This window comes from Panthera pardus, unplaced genomic scaffold, assembly GCF_024362965.1.
Source record: "Panthera pardus isolate Hobbes unplaced genomic scaffold, ASM2436296v1 HiC_scaffold_24, whole genome shotgun sequence".
Lineage (NCBI taxonomy): Eukaryota > Metazoa > Chordata > Mammalia > Carnivora > Felidae > Panthera > Panthera pardus.
Window position 1 is genome coordinate 61,859,458 of NW_026526810.1, and position 21,275 is coordinate 61,880,732.

At 40.7% G+C, this 21,275-nt stretch overlaps 2 protein-coding genes across 2 annotated transcripts in view; one reads left to right on the forward strand and one right to left on the reverse strand.

Annotated features, from left to right (window-relative positions):
- Positions 1-21,275, reverse strand: part of AVEN (apoptosis and caspase activation inhibitor) — a 199,278-nt gene that overhangs the window by 144,218 nt on the left and 33,785 nt on the right. The window contains exon 3 of the mRNA XM_053888723.1: positions 1,748-1,925. Within this exon, the coding sequence (XP_053744698.1) occupies positions 1,748-1,925 (178 nt within the window). The remainder of the gene's footprint in view (positions 1-1,747; positions 1,926-21,275) is intronic.
- Positions 1-21,275, forward strand: part of CHRM5 (cholinergic receptor muscarinic 5) — a 96,453-nt gene that overhangs the window by 28,397 nt on the left and 46,781 nt on the right. The gene's annotated exons all lie outside the window — the stretch shown is intronic.

Below are 21,275 nucleotides of genomic sequence, written 5' to 3' on the forward strand. Positions count from 1 at the left end.
CTATTAAGCTCAAAGAGAATTCATCACTTTATGATTCTTAGTCTGGCATGGGCATTCAAGAATATAGGCAAGATGAGAAAAAAGAAAGGTGGAACTCAACAGCAACGTAAAAGTTGGAGGCAAGAGGGAATTCAAAGCAAATTGTCTGAAAATATTATTTTCATTTTATTTCTCTGCTTCTCAATTCTTTATATTTTTTTAACCTGGCAATATTATGCTGTTTGTTGTTGTCGAGGTCATTGTAGACTCACATACAAATTTAAGAAATAATACAGAGAGGGGCGCCTGGGTGGCTCAGTCAGTTGAGCGTCCGACTTCAGCTCAGGTCATGATCTCGCAGCTTGTGAGTTTGAGCCCTGCGTCAGGCTCTGTGCTGCCAGCTCGGAGCCTGGAGCCTGCTTCAGATTCTGTGTCTCCCTCTCTCTCTGCCCCTTTGCCACTCATGCTCTGTCTCTCTCTGTCTCTCAAAAATGAATAAAGTTAAAAAAAAATTTTTTTAAAAAGAAACACACAGAGATCTCCCATGTACTTGGCCCAGTTTCCCCCAAAGATAACAGTTTGCAAAACTGTATTATAATATCACAACCGGAAATACGGACATACTGACATTGATATAAGCACCAATCCTCTTCAGATTTCCTCAGTTTTATTTGTAGTCACTCATGTGCATGTGTATTAAGTTCTAAACAATGTTACCATTTGTGTAGGTTTGTCTACCTACTACCACAAGACAAAAGATTGTACCAGCACTATAAAGAACCTTCACGTTGCTGTTTTATAACCGCATCCACTTCCCACCCTCCCATCCCAAACCCCTGAAAACCACTAATCCATCCTCCTTTCGTCCTTCCGATTCTCACGCCACACTCTAGTAGAGAGCAGCCATCTCTCCAGCCAGCTCTGTTCCATCACTCTCTGTAACTACTCTCCTACTCCACCTTCACACTGCTGCACATCGCTCAGGGTAGAGTCAATCTTAAAACAACAGCTGGGCATAGAAGGAATGAGCATTTCACCTTATTGATAGAGAAGACTGTCCAAAAACAAAACAGAAAAGTTTTCGTGTTCAGGTACACAGGACTCTAATACGTGCATATCCACGAATATGCATATTCCTGGCTGTAAAAGGGAAAAGAACACATACTCTAGAAGCTTGGTAAAGCTTTGTATAAACATAAGCATTGATTCCTCTGATATCAAAGAAAACACTTCTGTTTTCGGACTACCCAACTTAGAGGGGCATGGTTCAGCATTTTCATTTCTATAAAGCCTTTTATCCATTTCAACCGGGCCTTAAGTCCTTCTACATCAGTACATGGAATCCCTGGCTTCCACTTAATGAAACATCTTTTTTCCTTGCAAACCATTAGACACACTGTCCTTTACTTGAATTTAAAACCCAAAGGACAAAAGGATGAATTGCTAGTTACTAAAATGCAGCTTTATGGGGCGCCTGGGCGGCTCAGTCGGTTGAGCATCCAACTTCTGCTCAGGTCATGATCTCGCAGTTCATGAGTTCGAGCCCTGCGTTGGGCTCTGTGCTGACAGCTCAGAGCCTGGAGCCTGCTTCATATTCTGTGTCTCCCTCTCTCTCTGCCCCTGACCCATTCGCGTTCTGTCTCTGTCTCTCTCAAAAATAAATAAACAATAAAAAAAATTTTTTAATGCAGCTTTAAAGGGAACATAAATAAGAGGTTTATGCAACTTTCAGAGCACTAAACCATAGGCAAGCAACCGGAATTCATACCTGCAGAGCTGAGGAGGACACTGAAGTCCGTCCCCCGTTGTGATTCTCCACTTTCATTATTGACCTCTTTTTCAATATCTTGATATCGATCCCAGTTAGAGACTATCTTTCTTTTAGAATAATTTCCCTGTTCCTCATTCTCTTCTCCAAAGGTCTCTGCATCACTGTCATCTTCAACCTGCAATCATTACAAACAAATCAATACACAGGCAGTGGAAATTTCAACCATAACAGCCTTAGCAGTAAAGTAAAACAAAACAAAAAATAGTATACAAGTATCATGACAAAGAGCATTTTATAGATCAAGCTGAGGATACAAAATTATATTTCAAAAGGACCCCAATGTACCACGGTCCTGAATTCATTTTCAGGGTAAATTTTTCCTTTCACTTTGCAAAGGAAATCTGGCAAGTTCCTGTCTAAAAATTTGTGTAACTGATAGGGCTAATGCCTACTACCCCAATTTATCCTTTCCCATTAGTTGTTTCATCTTATTGAAACAATCAAGGCTATACAGGTCTTTTTTTTTTTTTTAGGCTTATTTTTATTTATTTTGAGAGAGGTATTTATTTTGGGAGGGCAGACAGAGAGGGGGAGAGTCCCAAGCAGGTTCCACACTGTCAGCACAGAGCCCAATGAGTGGCTCGAACTCACAAACCATGAAATGACCTGAGCTGAAATCAAGAGCCAGATGCTCAACAGACTGAGCCACCCAGGCACCCCAAGGCTATATGAGTCTTAAACTTAGAGGACTTTAGGATAGAAATCAACCATTTCCACTTACAGATTTTACAAACACAGTAAATAAGTTTTTAAGTTTTAAATGGGAACTCTGCTCAGGTGCATTCAAGAGTACAACTTCCAGTCTTGAGTATTAAAAAAAGAGCATGCAGAAGAATACAGAAGTTGAGGAATTATAAAAGATGAAGGGCCTAGTTTCTTCAACAAATAATTTGCAAGGGAAAAAATGCTGGGGGAGGAGGGAGATACCTACAGATTGAAAGAGCTTAATGGACACATAACCATTTGTAATGTCAGAAACTTATTTTTTTTAAAGAGACGAAGCTCTTACTATTCTTTAAGTGAATTTACTTATTTTGAGAGACAGAGAGACAGAGAATCCCAAGCAGGCTCCACACTGTCAGTGCAGAGTCTGATGCAGGGTTCGAACCCACAAACTGTGAGATTATGACCTGAGCTGAAATCCAGAGTCAGACACTTAACCATTGAGCCACGGAGGCTCCCAGGAGCTTATGTGAAGTCAGATTCTAACAATATAACTATAGATAAAAATCACTTATGAGACAGAGAAATGTGAATGACTGGATATTTGATTATTTTGAAGGAATACGATTATTTCATATATTTATTGTTTGCAGTGATACCATACCATGTTTTTTTTTAATGTTCTTATTATTTAGGAAAAAAATATTGACCATTTTTTAGATGAAAAGACAGGAATGTGGGATTTCCTTCAAAATAATGGGTGGAGGGGCGCCTGGGTGACTCAGTCCATTGAGCATCCGACTTTGGCTCAGGTCATGATCTCATGGTTTGTGAGTTCAAGACCCATGTCAGGCTCTGTGCTGTCGGCTCGGAGCCTGGACCCTGCTTCAATTCTGTGTCTCCCTCTCTCTCTGCCCCTTCCCCGCTCATGACCTGTCCCTCTCTGTCTCTCAAAAATGGATAAACGTTTTAAAAAAATAAAAAATAATAATAATGGGTGGAGAGGAATGGTGGGTACAGAGGAAATAAACTGGGCACAATTGATAATTATATAATCCTATCTACTTTTGTATGTATTTGAAATTGTCCTATTATAATAAAAAATTAAACTTTAAACAAGAAAGATGCATGTAGAATCTAAAGTCATGGTTCAAAGAAGCATCCCAAAGATTATAAAATCCTCATCAAGAAAAACCTTGTGAAATATATTATAACAAACTATCTGTAGATAGGTTGTAGATAGCTTTTGTTAACACAAAAATGAGGCATGTGCACTGCAGAAAAGTAAGAGGAGAGACAAGCAAAGAGATAAATAAAAACCCCACATTCCTATCACTGGAGAGTAGGAGTTCCACTATTAACACCTTAGAAAGACATCTAGAAGTATATGCGCTATTTATATATACATTTTTTTGTAACAAGAATTTTTTCATCAAAATTCTGTATCCCTCCATCTCAGAAAATATCATTTCATATAACATCCAGACTATTTCCAAATTTGTCTGACTCCAAAAATTTGCTTTAGAGCTGGTTTTGTCCAAGCTGGTATCCTACTCAAGATCATGCCCTGTATCTCACTGTCCCTTAAATCCCTTTGATTCTAGTTCCATCTCTATCTTTAAGACATTGATTTATTGAAGAGACCAGTACACGTAGGGTGCAGAAGGACCCATCCTTTGTTTGGCTGCTTCCTTGCGGTATGGTTTATGGAAATAATGGATTAAAAAAAAAAGCCCTAAAAATCTGAATGCCCAATGGGGTCAAGTTAAATATTTTTTAGTTAAAATACAGCATAGATGGTGCTCTGAACCTTATGTTACACCACATGAAAGGACAGGTGATAAATGTCTGGCCCAACATAAGTAATGCTAAGATTACCCAACGAGTTTGGACGAAGTCTGATCCACCCACTATAGGTGGGTTTTCCCCCCTTGCACCTAGGAACTCGACTGCATGGTATTATTTTGTCCACTACAAATTTCTAATTCCCCAAACAGATTTAACGCTAGTCAGTAATTCTCACCTGGATCAAATTTAGTAAGCTTTCATGAAAGGATACAGTATTGACCTTTCAAGATTACTCACAGCCCTCAAATATCATCAGAAGCCTCCTTGATGGCACAAAGAGATGGCAAACTACATCATAATCTAGGGATTGCAAAGATGCCCTGAAATCTCCAGGCTTCCTGCCATTCCTGAGAGATTCTCAGAACTAAAAGATGGTAGCAGATTCAAGGTATGTGCTTGAGTAAGATCTCCTGTTTAGATAATAAATACCAGGAAGGTTCTAAAGAAAACAGCTTCATAACTGATGAGAACTGGGGAGGACTGAACTAGAGCTGAAAATACTAGCAGGGTTTAATCTGGGAAAATCCAATTTTCCTTTGTTGGTCCACTGGGTACACAGAGTACAGAAAGACTTATCCAGTTAGCACAAAACTTGTGAACATCGCCCTAATACATGGCAAAAATGTAAGCCTGGGCAGAGTAATTAGCTTGATGCTAAAGAGGATGATGATCTGAAACACCTGAGGAACTACTAACAGTGACATAAGCCCTGAAATGGGAGGCAGGGGACCTAGGAAAAATGAACGGCCCTGCCCTCACCATCATTTAGTATTTACAACGTGTGTATAATAGGCTGGGGCCTCCAACAGCTAAATGACTCACCAATCCCCAACTTACAAGAATCACTGAATATGATCTCATTACCCCCCGACCCAATTGCAGAGATGAGAAGAGGTGTCATTAGCCTCCATCACAAGAGGGTAGTAAAGAGTAATAAAGCTTAGAAGACATCTGATGTAACTTAGAGAAAGGTGTACCTTCAAAACTCCCATAGATTTTATGTTTGGTTCATTTTGCAACGATCTGGGCCAAAATATGCAAAATCTCAAGACAGAAGAAACAGAACAAACAGGAAAATACTGATGAAAGTGATGTGAAAACTATAAAGCCATCATTATTATGTTAACAACATCATTACAAAATTAGTAAGCTAATTTTGTATACTGAAATATAAGATCCTGATGAAAAAGATTAAAGAAGACACAAATGGAAAGATACACTATATCACAGATTAAAAGACTGTTGTTAAAAATATCCATACTACCAAAAGCAATCTACAGATTCAATGCAATCCCTATCAAAATTCCAATGACATTTTCCACAGAAATAAAACAAACAATCTGAAAATTTGTATGGAACCACAAAGGACCTTGAATACCCAAAGCAATCTTAAGAAAGAACAACAAAGCTGGAGGCATCCTGCTTCCTGGTATCAAACTGTATTACAAAGCTATAGTAATCAAAACAGTATGGTAATGGCATAAAAACAGACATATAGATCAATGAAACAGAATAGAGAGCCCTGAAATAAACCCATACATATATGGTCATTTATGACAAACAGTACACCATGGGGAAAGGACAGTCTCTTCAATAAATGGTGCTGGGAAAACTGGACAGCTGCATGCAAAAGAATGAAACTAGACCACTTTCTTATCCTTACACAAAAGTCAACTCAAAATGGATTCAATACTTGAGGGGGCATTCACTTTCAAGTGTCCCCTCTCTGTAAAGAGAGCTTTCCTACTATTCTTCCTTTCTAATTCTAATAAATTCTAATAAACTTTGGCCTGCTGCTGCTCAAAAAAAAAAAAAAGTGGAATAAATACTTGAGTGTAAGACCTGAAACCATAAAACTTTTAGAAGAAAAATATAGGTGGTAAGCTCCTTGACATCAGTCTAGGCAATTTTTTGGATTAGACACCAAAGCAAAGGCAACAGAACAAAAGTAAACCAGTGAGAATACATCAAACTAAAAATCCTCTGTACAGCAAAGGAGACCATCAACAGAATGAAAAGGCATCAACATCATTTATCAACAGGGAAATGCAAATCAAAACTACAATGAGATATCACCTCACACCTGTCAGAATGGCTAGAATCAACAATACAAGAAACAACAAGTGTTGGGGCGGATGTGGAGAAAAAGGAGCCCTCATGCACTGTTGGTGGAAATGCAAACTGGTGCAGCTACTCTAGAAAACATGGCAAAAAAATTAAAAATAGAACTACCCTACAATCCAACAATCACACTTCTGGATATTTACCCAAAAAATACACAAATATTAATTCAAAGGGATACATGCACCTCTGTGTTTATCGCAGCATTATTTACAATAGTCAAATTATGGAAGCAGCCCAAGTGTCCATCAATAGAGAAATACATAAATATGTGGTGTATGTGTGTATGCCTATATCTAAATATAAATATAGGTAAATTAGATATAGCTGTAGATATAGATAGATATAGATACAGATGATGGAATATTACTCAGCCATAAAAAGGAATGAAATCTTGCCATTTGCAATGACATGGATGGAGCTAGAAAGTATTATGCTAAGTGAAATAAGCCAGTCAGAGAAAAAAAAATACCATACAATTTCACTCATATGTGGAATTTAGGAAACAAAAAAATGAGCAGAGGAAAAAAAATAAGACAGAGAGAGAGACAAACCAATAAACACATGCCTAGCCATAGAGAACAAACTGATGGTTACCAGAGGTGACATGGATGAGGGATGGGGAAAATAGGTGATGGGGATTAAAGAGTACACTTCTCATGATGAGCACTGAGCGATGTATAAAATTATTGAATCACCGTATTGTACACCTGAAACTAATATAACACTGTATGTTAACTATACTGGAATTAAAATTAAAAACTTAATTGAAAAATGAGAAAGCAACTTACGGAATAGGAGAAAATATTTACAAATCGTATCTAATACAGCCTCTCCTCCCATAACTGACTTTAAAAGCAATTTAAAACAATATGTGCTTAATTATGTTTCCATATGTTATGGGCCCAACAATATATTTGCCAATAATAGCACAAAGGAGGTGGGTGGGAGCAAAACTGTATTGCAGTAAGGACAGGACTTTGTACAGGAACACGAATATCAGAAACAAATGTACAAAACTAGCAATAGGAAATAAGAAGCTAATATAACAAAAGTTATAAATACATGCTTATGCTTCTTCTTTCTTCTCTCATTCTTTAAAAGGTAAAATTATAGGGGCATCTGGGTGGCTCAGTCAGGTGAGCATCCGACTTTGGCTCAAGTCATGATCTCACAGTTCATGGATTCATGCCCTGTATCAGGCTCTCTGCTTACCATACATGCAGCAAACACTGACTGAATTAACGAGGGGAATTGTTCAACATTAATAGGTAGAGGCATCAATACCCCACTTTCGATGATGGATAGAAGAACGAGAAAAAAGGTACCATATGCACAACGGAGTCAATAAAAGCTTTACTCACCGCAGCTATACTGCTATTTAATTTACAACTATAATTTACATTAAATTACAATCTGCTTAATTTAACTGGACTGAGCAGTATGTTTGGGCAACGCTGTTTTTTAAATATCCTCTTACCTTTTCTTTCAAAAGGGCGACCATTGGCCAAGAGAATATTTAAAGATTATCTTTATTATGAAGAGCCCTTGGATAAGCCAATAAAACTTGAGAAGTTACTAGCAACACATAACAACAAGAGCCTATGGAAAGCCTTTTATACTTAGGATTCTTTTTGTAAAAAAAAAAATAAATAAATGTTTATCTATCTTTGAGAGACAGAGAGAGACAGACCATGAGTGGGGAGGGAGCAAAGAGAGGGAGACACAGAATCCGAAGCAGGCTCCAGGCTCTGAGCTGTCAGTACAGAGCCTGATGTGGGGCTTGAACTCACGAACTGCAAGATCATGACCTGAGCCGAAGTCTGCACTTAAGCAACTGGGCCACCCAGGTGCCCCAGAAACCTAACTTTTGAAGGTCCTTATTTTACTTTCTGCTGGAGTAAGGGATATGGAAATGGCTTTCCTAATAAGGAGGTTGAACACAGTCAATCACACATTTTTCAACTACCTCCTATGTTTCTCACAAGATGTAATTATATCATAAAAGGCAACAGGATAGAAAGATATACAAGAGAAAATTTAAGGAAACTCTTGAACAGAAAGTCACTGGGAACTGATTTCAATAATTAGGTAATAATGTCAAATATATTCAACCAAAAATGTTACAATGTATAAAATTGGAAAATTATATTAATTCACCTTAACTTTAAAATTTTTAAATGTTACCAAGCTTTAAAATAGATTACTTAAAAGTCTAATTGCCAACTTTTATATTTATGACCCTATTAAGGTCATTTGTTTTATCTTCTATACTCATTTTGTGAAACAGCTGATGCTTCACCACTTTAAATATTCTTAACAACAGAAAAATGTATAAATCATAATTGAAGAGTTCACTGACAGCTTTTGGTATTAGAGAAGTGTGCTAGCAAAAATAATTTTTCTGTAGGGGCGCCTGGGTGGCTCAGTCGGTTAAGCGTCCAACTTCGGCTCAGGTCACAATCTTACAGTCCGTGAGTTTGAGCCCTGCGTCAGGCTCTGTGCTGACAGCTCACAGCCTGGAACCTGCTTCAGAATCTGTGTCTCCCACTCTCTCTGCCCCTCCCCTGCTCATGCTCTGTCTCTCTCTCAAAAACAAAATAAAAACATGAAATTTTTTCAATAATAATTTTATGTAGTATTTCAAGAAGCCAAATTTCAGCTAAAAATTAAATTAAAAAAACATATATATATATACTATATAACTAGTATACAAGTAAACTAATAAGTTTGTCGTTGTGTATTACATAAAAATATGCATTAGAGCATGATCATACTTGAAAAAAAAAACAATAAATGCAATATGGCACATATATCTACATTACCTATCGAGCCCAGAACAATGTTCACAGTATTTGAGCTCCAAAATTCTCTAGCCCAGTATGAATGGAGACAAAGTCATCCAGACCATAATCAAATTCAGGTGTTTCTCTAACAAGAGAATTATCTACAGCTTCTTTTCTTGTCCTTCCTTGTGATCAGTATATGGGAAGGAAGAGGAGACAGAGGAATCTGAGAACAGAAAAAGTGGTACCCCCATCCTCAAAACAGCTACTCAGTGACACTTCTACCAGGCCTCTTCACTCATCCCCAGTCCTTATCTTTCTTTCTCCAAGTCCTTGTATCTTATCTTTCTCACCTGTGTTATTTTGTTTCGGAGAGTTGGCTAAAAAGAGGAGACACAGAAAGGAAATTACCATTTGCCGGCAGTCCATAGAAGGGCTAGACTATGGGATAGCTCATCACAAAGACCCTGAGAGTTTATGCTGCCGTAATTTAAGGGTAGTTTGGAAATTAGACTGCAGTAACTTTCATTGGACTAAATGGCAATTTTAAACTATACTTAGTGAAGGTCCCTTTACGAGGTCCTTGTGGAAAGGTGAGGTAAGTGGCAATAGAATCAGTTTCATTTTAACTGCTTTACAACTTGAACTTCATGTAAGAATTCAGACTAAAAAAGGTTTTAAAAACGACCAAATTACTCAACCTTGCAAGTCCCAACCTCCAGGTAAAATTCTGTGAATTAGGTCAATGTCAACAACGTTTCTAGTAAAGAAGGTACCAAATGGAACCATAAAGACCGTCTGCTTCTTGGTGTGGTTCTGATCTAAGAAAAAAGTCAGCATTTTGCTCTGCCAATCTATTGACACGCACAATAGAGAGACGTACGATAACCAGAGATACAACTAAGAGGCCTTCAAGCAAAAACTTTTCTTTGTTAAATCATTTAATTAAAAGATTTTGTATACACGAAATTATCTGGGGTGCCTGGGTGGCTCAGTCAGTTAAGCATCTGAGTCTTGATTTCGGCTCAGGTCATGCTCCCAGGGTTGTGGGATCAAGCCCTGTATCTCAAAGCCTGTTTAGGATTCTCTCTCTCTCTCTCTCTCTGCCCGTCTCCTATGCGCGCGCGCGCGCGCGCACACACACACACACACACACACACACACACACACACACACATCAATGTTGATAGGAGGGCTGCATGTAGACTCTGAGCATTCCTGGGCAAGCTTAGTGTACAAACCACACTCAACTTGACCACAGCCCCTGACAGTTCACTTTCTCTTAAGGGGGCAAGTGATACATCAGGGACATGTGCCTCTGCCCCATCTTCCCTGGGATTTCACTGCCTGGGCTTAATGCTGGAAATGGCCAGATTTTCTTTTGACGGCCTCAGTTAAATTTCCACTCCTCTCGTCCACCAGCACAGGACTGGTTTCCTTGGTTACTGAGGTTTTAACACCATCACCTTCCACTTTCCAGAAAACTCACAGACCATTAAATGGCTGTTGGTTATTTGGCCGACTTTAAAACACTCCCCAAACTCACAAGTCACCAGAGGGAGAGAACTCAATTAACAGGGAAACAATTATTGAACAGGAAGGAACCTGAGTAGCCCAGGTCCACCCTCTGCCCTCAAGTGAGATGTGGAAATCACACTGGGCCAGTCTACCCTATGCCAGAGACTGCGATAATGTCTTCTACCCAAATTAACCATATTGCATCCTTCATGAGCACAAACGTCCAATTCCTTAAACATTATTGCTTACTCTACATTTCTTAAATGCCAGTAATCTTTTTTAGTTATACTCAAAATGAACTTGCTGAGAGAGACTAAGCCTGTGCCACCTCCTCCACACCATAAATTTTGAAAATAAAATTAAAAATTAAAAAGCACCTTTATTTTTAGTTCCTTCTCTGGACACATTTCTTTCTATAAATATAATTTTTGTTTATTTATTTATTTTGAGAGAGAGAGAACATGCACGCAAAGGAGGGGGAGAGACAGAGAGACAGAGGGACAGAATTCCAAGCAGGCTGCGCGCTCATCCCATAGCCCAACGCAGGGCTCGATCTCATACTGTGAGATCATGACCTGAGCTGAGATCAGGAGTTGGACGCTAAACCAACAGGCCACCCAGGCTCCCCTCCTTAAATGGCACTGATCTTTCATCTGTCTGTCCTACAATATATCTGAAGGGGACAGGACTGCTTTTGTTCCCTGCTAACATTCCTACACTGTTGCCAAGATTTCTTCAGCAACTAATTCTTGAGTAGCTACAGAGTGTCAGTCACCAGTTCAGGTACTGAGGAGTACAAAAACAAACAAGACAAGGCCCCTCACCTTATGAAGCCAGAGTCCTAAGAACAAACAGAGAAGCAAACATATACTTTAAAAAGTGTGATATGTGTGCATGTGCATTCATAAGATGTCACAGGAGCACAGGAAAAGCACCAGCAATGGAGAGAGAGAGGGAGGGTATCTGTGAGCCAGAGATAAGGAGGAGGATAGCATTTCGAGTTGAGAGAATATATCATTCAGCTCTAGCCATGGGCATGGGACCTGAGATCAGCCTAGCAAAACAGGAGCTGCCATCTCCTGCTGGAAGGCAGCTCCCAGGCTCCCAAGAGAGTGAGCAAAGGACATGCTTATAACCAGGGGATGGCAGCTGTTCAAAACAAAACCCAGGGAGGTCACCGGGAAGATGGTAGCCATAGTGGCATGGTTTTTTAGTCTTCCCAATTTCCCCATAAAAAACACACACAGAGCAATTTAGGACGGCATGATCAAAACTCCAGGGAACACACCCACAAAAGCCTAGGGGGTGAGCTATCTCCACAAAGCCCCCAACATGGGCAAGAATCTCAAGAATTAGGATAGGATAGGAACACAGCAAGAATCACAAGTCCTGAATGGTACCAGCACCTAGGAGAGGAAGCAGAGGGAGTCAGCAGGGCACCTGACAGACCTGAGCATCCCAAAACAAAGAGCAGGTGCTCGTGAAGTGGGCAAGGCCCACTGAGAGCAGCTGCCAGAAATGTTGGGTCTTAGGCACACCGACAGCTATCAGGTACAGGAAGTTCACGGAAAAGCTTGAAGGGGCAAGTACGTCTGGACCCCACAAACTCTCAGAAGTAACTGGGCAAAGCTCCTCACAGGACACAACTCCACTCTGAAGAGAAATTGCCGGAGGCAGAATCCAAACCATGCAGAACAGAGACAGTGAACAGAGGCGGGGATAAAAAGGCGAGATTAGGGGAGGGGTGTAGAGTGAGGAGGCAGGGACTCACTGCAAGTGAAAAGGTCCATATTTTGGCACTTTAAAATAACAGAAGAGGGTGCCCCAGAGCCATGAACCTTGAAAATTATCCTTAAGAGTGTCCCTCTTTTACAAGCTTGGGATAACGGATTCCACATGAAAATCACAAACAATAAAGGACCGTGGTCAAATCCCATAAAAAGTTGTCATTATAAGGACAAAGATACTAAGGACAGGAGCATTTATATAATAAATAAGTATATAAAAACAAACCACCCAAAATTCCTTATTGTAATACAATTTCACTGTTTTAAGTATGTAACTAGAAATCCCACCATAGGTTTTGATGGGCAAAGGATTTTTTTTTTCTTACGTTAATTTATTTTGAGAGATAGCAAGGAGCAGGGAAGGGGCAGAGACAGAGAGGGAGAGAGAGAATCCCAAGCAAGTTCTGAGCTGTCAGCACAGAGCCGGACTCAGGGCTCGATCCCATGAGCCATGAGATCATGACCTGAGCCAAAGTCAGATGTTTAACCGACTGAGCCACCCAGGCACCCCTAGGAGTGAAGGATGAAAGAAAGAACAAAAGAACGAAAGAACGAAAGAACGAAAGAGATTTCCAGTCTCAGTCTTGATCAGACAGACTTCGACACATGAAGAAGAAAAAAAAAAAAAAAAGGAAGGTTGAAGAGAATCTGAGAACAGAGGAAAAACAGAAACCAACCCACAAAGCAGTTGTTAGTAACAACCCACAGAATCCTTCACTCCATCCTTTCCCTTCTCCAGGTTCTTATCTTGTCCTCATCGGTGTTATTTTGTCTCGGAGGCATGAAAAAGTCATTCCCATTTGTTACCAGAATCGAGAATCTGGGTCAGAACGACTCTTCTCTCCATTCCCAGCTCCTCAGATGCCCTTAACTCCCCTTCAAACAATACACCTTCACATCTCAACAGTAACCTTTACGTGGACACAAAACTGGGGAAATTTTTCTGTTTCCTAGCTTTTTGTCAGATTGAAGTTCACGGTGCTGTCAGATCAACACGACTTTTTTTGTTGTTGTTAACTTCTGTAAGAAACTCAACATAATAAAAACAGGCACTGAGTTCAGCTCTGATGGGCATTTGCATATCCATCTCATACGGTCACTTCTCTCCTCAGTAACCTGCTTGTGGCAGTCCGTTTGCTCTCACAGGTTTCCCCTCTTTTCCTTCGTAGGATACTTGGGTCAAAAGTATCTCAGCCAGATTTCTCTCTTGAGCTGTGAAATGTAACCAAATCTTTTGTAAGATTTTTTTTAAGTTTATTTATTTTGAGAGACAGAGACAGAGAGCGTGAGCAGGGGAGGGGTAGAGAGAGAGAGTGAGAGAAAGAATCCCACATGGGCTCCATGCCATCGGCACAGAGCACCATGAGGGCTCAAACACATGAAGTGGGAGATCATAACCTGAGCCGAATTCAAGAGTCAGACGCTTAACGGACTGAGCCACCCAGGTGCCCCTAAAATATTTCTAACAGGAGTTTTTGATCCAGCCAAGACACTTTTCTCCATCAAACCTGCAAATCCACTATCATCTAAAGCTGAGTGTCTCCACGTGCTTGAATGCTATACAGCCTGTAAGGATGAACGATGGAAATACTTAAAGAATTCCCTCCTCTTGTGAGCTGCTTCATTTCTTTAAAAAATGGCTATTTTGACAGACAAAACACTTGTTTCTTCTTTATACTGAGTTCTAAACCACCAACTTCTAAATAATCTCCCAAATTCACCTCCTTGGTCCATTTGTTAACATCAAAAAGCAGACAATGTATGCTCAGCTTGCCCTATAAACGAGACAAAGTTACCACCACCACATGCCACTTGCTTTTGTTTTTAATTTTTTTGATGTTTATGTATTTTTGAGAGACAGAGACAGAGCGTGAGCAGGGGAGGGGCAGAGAGAGAGGGAGACACAGAATCTGAAACAGTCTCCAGGCTCTGAGCTGTCAGCACAGAACCCAACACAGGGCTCAAACTCACCAACTGTGAGATCATGACCTGAGCTGAAGTCAGACGCTTAACCAACTGAGCCACCCAGGGGCCCCGGCCACATGCCACTTTCAACACCATGGAGATACATACCGTCTTTCTGTCTATAAAGTTAAGCAGCTTCCTCAAAGAAGTCCCTTCTCACCAGCTATTTTGGGACGTTTACAACTGAAGTTTTTTCATGCAATGTTCCTGTTACCATGTAGCTACCAATTGTAATAGGTCAATCATCAAGGTAAGTGACCTCAGTAAGCCTCATTCAAAAGTTCTAAAAGGACTGGAAGTTCGGCTACCTGACCACTATTTACTCTAGCAACACTTACAAAGATTGTGTTGTCATATACAATTCTTTTGCTTGCTATTTACTTCATCTAATACACACAACAGAGTCGATAGATTCTTTTTTTTTTTTTTTTCCTTAAGAAATTCGGTCTTTCCGGGGCACCTGGGTGGCTCAGTCAGTTAAGCGTCCGACTTCAGCTCAGGTCATGATCTCGCCGTCTGTGAGTTCGAGCCCCACGTCGGGCTCTGTTCTGACTGCTCAGAGCCTGGAGCCTGTTTTGGATTCTGTGTCTCCCTCTCTCTCTGACTCTCCCCCATTCATGCTCTCTCTCTGCCTCAAAAATAAATAAACATTAAAAAAAAAAAAGAAATTCGGTCTTTTAAGTTTTATTTAGTTTCTGTAGTAATCTCTACACCCAACACAGGACTCCAACCCATGACGCCAAGATCAAGAGTCACACGTTCTTCCAACCGAGTCAGTCCAGTGCCTCTCAGGTCAACAGATTCTTGATTTTTTTTAAAAAATGAAATCATCTGGGGTGCCTGCATGGCTCATTCTGTTGAGCATCTGACTCTTGATTTGGACTCAGGTCATGATCTAGCAGTTCATGAAATCAAGCCCCTCAAGAAGCCTGCTTGGGATTCCCTCCCCCTTGCTCTCTGTCTCTACTCCCCCCCCCCAAATAAATAAATAAACTTAAAAAAAAAACAGAAATCATCTAGTCTTTTTCTATGCCTCCAAATAGAGGTTTTACTACTAGACAATGTCTTTTTCTACCTTTAAAATAGAACTTCTTTCTAATACCTTTGCATGCTTGCTCTATGACGTCAATCTATGGAGGCAAATGGAAAATTTGGTTGAAACAATACTATCTCTCTCAAAGTATTGTGTAGATCATCTGGTTTAAGCCCGGAGGCTTCAAGAGAGGAGAGAAGGTTCAGAAAAGGACTTGTCCAAGGTCTCACTTAACAGCAAAAGCAGAATCACAATCTGCCTAGAATGCAACCCAGTGCTTTTGCAAACATGTCTCCTGACTAAGCAAAATCTTAGTAAAATAAATGATTCTCTATAATGTTTTAAGTTTCTTCATTTCTAAAGCCTTTGTGAAGGTTCTATTCAAAACTCCTGACTACCATTAGAAAAAAACAATGACACTGTTTAAATGGCAAAAGAAATACAGCAAGCCAGCGATCAATGATTCCAGAATCATCCTCTGATGTGTGAAGCTACCTTTCTTACCTCAATGGCACTCTCTTGATCTCTCAAAACTTCATTCTCATTCATTTATCTTAATTTCAAGGAAGTCCTGGAAGATAGGCTATGACCTTATACGTAATTATATATACACAGATGAAATACAGTTGAAACAGGTCATGTACCCACTCCAAAAATTTAGCATCCATACGAAAAAGCAAATCTCTGACACAAAAGCTTATTCAACTGCAACCGATTCATACTCGTCATTTAAAACAGCAAGGTTCACAGAATGAGGAAATGGCTTGATAGTAAGAAGTCACTTACAGTGAAAAGCAATAAATATGGCCAGAGATTGGGAGGAGAGGGACACACATAGTCATTAACAATAAAAAAAAGACAGAATTTGAAAAGAGTTGATGAGCATTTGCAAAAATTATCGCAAGTACCTTAGAGCAAAACGAAAACAGAAGAGGATGTCAACTCGTGATAAATTGGTAAAATGTGAAAAAAGGAAACTGTACAAAACAGGTGCGATCTAAACCTTAATCTATGCTTAATTAAAAGATTAATGCCACCATCTGGCAGAAAACCCTTCTCCTACCACCTCACAACTCAGTCAAATGGACTGCCAATCTCACTACGGCTTCATTAGTGACAGATCTAAGTTACAGATGTGCAGCTAGAAATTTGTGTGCCTACACTGAAGTTTCACACATTACAGCATTCAGGTCCCTTGACCAAATTACAATCTTCTCCCTCCTTGTGACAAAAAAGCTCGGAGTTTAACTGACTAGGTCAAATTTCAGAAGATACGAGACCTAATCTCCACGTAACTTTCATCATCCTGTCTTTAGACAAGGGCCAAACTCAAGCCCTAACCAGTAAAAGCTGTTGGATTTGCCAATTCACATTAGAGAACAATGGATCTACCAGAATTCCCTCCTTTTTTAAGCATGTGGTTCACGTGAGACCGACCACATACACAGACTGACCAAAGGATGAGGAATGACGCCACTAGACCAACCGTCTGTCAAGCCTTGTTTTGTACATGTGGTTGACCTGACACTCCTGAAATAATGCGTGTGCTTCCCCTTCTCTAGCCTTCTACCATTTGAAGCTCCTCCTTTGAATTTCTCCTCCTTTTCAATTCTTCCCTTAGGAATTGTGCAAAATGCCCAACACTTCTTTTCCGGGGACTGGTCGGATTTTTCTGTGTGTTGAGCTCTTTTCTTTATTTTCAAGAGCACTTGCACACAACCACATGAACACGAAGAGAAAAGTCAGAAGGCACTCACAGCACTCCTGTGAGCAGGCTCCCTGGAAAGAGAAGCCAACAGAAATCAAATGACAGCTACTGCAAAAATTGTATTTAGAGATTTCAAGTGCAAACATTTTGCAGGTGGAATAAGATGGCATTGTTTGCAAAGAAGATGAGTGCACATATTAATCGTGAAACGTACTTTTGCCACACAATGCATGACATTTGAAAGGCGCTTGGCTGGCACACTCTTTTCTGGCTACACCGCGTGGTCTTGTGCCTCCGCCATCAAGGGAATGACATCATGGCTACACACGAGCAAAAACTCCTTCCGGTCCACGCTACTTTAGAGAAATTGAGAAACAAGAGAAAGAAAATGCGCTTTTCACAGGCAGACAGATTCGACAGACCATTTCTCCCGTGTCAGGACAGAATTCTTCAATCTGCATTTCCCTTCTGCAGCTCTTCTCAAGTGTGACCTTTAAGAGGCTCTTCCGACATTGGGGAGGCAAAAACTTTAATTAAAAGAAAGGGCAGCAAAGAGACCTAAGGAAGGAAGAAGGCTTTTTTACCTTGCATTAGACAAAGGTGGATTTTCTCAAAGCTCCCAACTGCCAGGACAAAATGCAAATCCCAGGATCAGGATTATATCGAGCACACAAGCTAAGGGCCTTGAAGCAGGGACACGGCACGGTGGGCCTAACTGACCACACGCTGGTGAAACTCCCTCGGAGCTGGCAACACTAACATCACATGTGCCCTATCTGTTATACAAGTGTGACACTATTTACCTCCCTTCTAGAAGTTTAAAGCAACCCCTCATTGCACCTTCTTGAGATCCCCCACCACATCATCCAATACTCTTTTGTGGAGGAAGCACAAATTAAATTTTAGTATTGCTTTTTTCTAACAAGGAGGCCTGCGGATTTAAAACCGTAATCGAAACCTTCAAGGGGAATAAACTTGAAAAAGCTAAAGCTTATTAGGACCCGGGCTCTAGTTGTGGCAGAATGAAAACGCTGTGCGTCCCTGTATAGCATTCACACAATTTGTGGTGCTTCACACAAGAAGGTTCATCTGCCTGCAAACAGCAGCCCCACTGGGATTTCTGTGGAGGCAACACTGAGTAGATTCAAGTCATGTGAAATTCAGAGCCCTTGCCTCCAAGTGACGCACCATCATTATCACAACTTTGACAAGGGGAGAAAAAAAGAAAATGTCTAGAGTGTGATATATCATTAAGATAGTTCTGAATGGGCTACGTCTCAGAGACAGCCCTAGGGAATAAAAAGGGACACGATGAGGGCCCTGAGAAACAGAGGGTCTGTCCCAAAGAAAATGTCACAATCACCAGCAAGATAAACCTTGCTTCCTTCAATACAACCCCAAGACCAGTCTTCAGGCTTTATTCACAGCAATTCGGTGTATTAAGGGAAAAAAGAATAAGGGAAACTCTTTTTATTCTTCTAAGGGTCCTGAAGCCCCTCACAGAGCAGCAAGAGTGAGATTCTATAAGAACGGGGTCCTGATCCAGATGCGTAGATTCCATTAGCTCAAGCACAGAACTCGCTTGAAAAAAGAAATCCTATATTTACAACTCTGCTGAGCAGACAGGCTCTCTCTTTCAGCTCTGTGGAGGGCTGAAGACCTACTTCCTCACTGACAAAAGATTTCACATGAAAAATAATAGTCCTCTTGGTCTGGAGTACTTATCTTTTTAAGATTTGACAAAAATTTTAAGTAGGTGGCTCTTCAGCAATTATTTCCTTTTTTCCATTTCCACAGGGTAAAATACAAAGTTCTATGAATTTAGATAAACGTAGTCACGTAGGGGCACCTGGGTGACTCAGTCCGTTAAGCTGACTCTTGATTTTGGCTCAGATCATAACCTCATGGTTTGTGGGATCGAGTCTTGTGCTGGGCTCCGTGCTGTCAGCGCAGAGCCTGCTTGGGATTCTCTCTCTTCCTGTCTCTCCACCCCTCCACCTGAGTGAGCACACACATTCTCTCTTGCTCTCTCCCAAAATAAATAAGCTTTTAAAAAAATGTAGTCATGTAACCACCACCACAATCAAGACATAGAACAGTCCCATCACCCCCAAAATTTTCCATCAGGCCAACTCTCCAAGACTTCCTTCACTGAAAGTACATTCATAGTAGACCCATCCTTGTGGATGACACTGGTTCATGCCGTTTTATTGCTAAGTTGAGACACATCTTATAATGTACCACAGTTTGAGTATCCATCCGTTCACCAGTTCCAGAATTTGGGTGGTCATTTCTAGCCTTTGGCAATGATAAAAAAGCCACCACAAGCATTCACAAACCTGAATTTTCATTTCTTTTCAGTAAATAATACCTAAGAGTGGAACTGCCACATCATATAAGGGCATGTCTAACTTGATAAGAAGCTGCTGGGATTTGGTACCGCCATTTTTCTAAGCCATGCTAATAGTCATACAGCAATTTCTCGTTGTGGTTTTAGTTTGCGTTTCCCTAAAGACAAATGTTGTTGAACACCCTGGTGCCAGTTCCTTCCCATTGATATATCTTCTTTAGCGAGCTGTCTAAATCTTTCCCCCATTTTTTTTAATGGATTATTTCTTATTGGGTTTTGGGAATGCTATATATTTTCTGGATACAAGTCCTTTGTTGGATATGTGACTTGAACATATTTGTCCCAGTCTGTGGTGTTTTTGTTTTTGTTTTATTGAGTAGAATGTATTCCTTAGGTAGTTTGCATTCAGTTTTGCTGTGAGCCTCAAAGTCCAGAGATCGCCCACATATCCTCTATGTGGTTTATCTTTTCATGAAAAGTCCAAATTTATCAATTTTTTTTTAATTTTGCAGATCATGTTTTTGGTACTATATCTAATAATTTTTTGCCTAATCCAAGGTCACATTTTCTATTTGTCTCCTAGAAGAATAGCTATTCATTCCAAGACAGTTTAACTCATGGGACATGTGTTAACTGCTTCAAAGTCTCTATCTCGTAATCCCAGGATCTGGATCATCCTGGGGTTAGCGTTTGTGGACTGTCTTTTGTCTCAAGAAATGGTCACATTTTTCTGGATTATTGTGAAATTTTAAACGCAGAATAACATCCTGAATATGAAGTTGTGCAGACAATGGGTCCTGTTACAAATCCTCTGGAGAGCATTAGGATTTTGTTTGTTCCTTTTTATCAGACAACCAATCTGCTTAGGCTCAGATGGGCCATGGTTCCAATGTCACCCCAGTGCTCAAGGCTTTTGCTCCCCCATGTGCAGCTCAGGGTGAGTCCCAGCTTCAGGTCAGTCCGGACACAGAGAAGACCCTCCCCCCTCCCTTCCAGCTCTTTCCTCTTAGGAGTCTCCCAATCTGCTGGCCCAGAGGTGGGATTTCTCTTGGGGTCCTAGCTGCCCACATTGCTCCTCTAAGGGCAAAGCAGAGAGAGAAAAAAAGGGAAATAAAAATGGGCATTCTCTTACATGTTTTGGACCACAGGGGCCCCTTATCCTGGTTCCCCTGACCAGAACAAAAGGATTTCCAAAGGCATTTTAGGTGCCAGCACCACCAGCCACGTGAGCTCCCCCAAGGGGTCTGCTCCAGGATTCAAAAGGAGGGAGAGACACGTATACACTTTCCAGCCTACATTTCCCTACTCTTCTGGCAGGAAAGATCAGATTTTTTCTTGGATTTTAGCGCCCTCTGCACATCTGCTGCAGCTCTGAGAGCCTCTGGCTCATGGCCAAAGAGAAAAGAAAAATGAGAAATTCACCCCACTGGTCCCCAGCATAGGTGGTTTCTCCCCCGCTTTCACTCCCTTCCCAATTTGTCACTTTTTCTTTACTTTCCCGAGTCCTCAGGTAATCAATCTGTCCATAGTTTTCCGTCACAGTGCACAGGAGAAACAAGACCTAGTGGGCTGACTTCACCTGGTCCTGTCCTCCAGTAACTTCCATTTCCCGTTACCTGCTAAGGCAGCACCTCTCTTCCCATTTCGCGTTCCAGCAGCTTCCACGCCTTAGCTGAGGCACTAGCT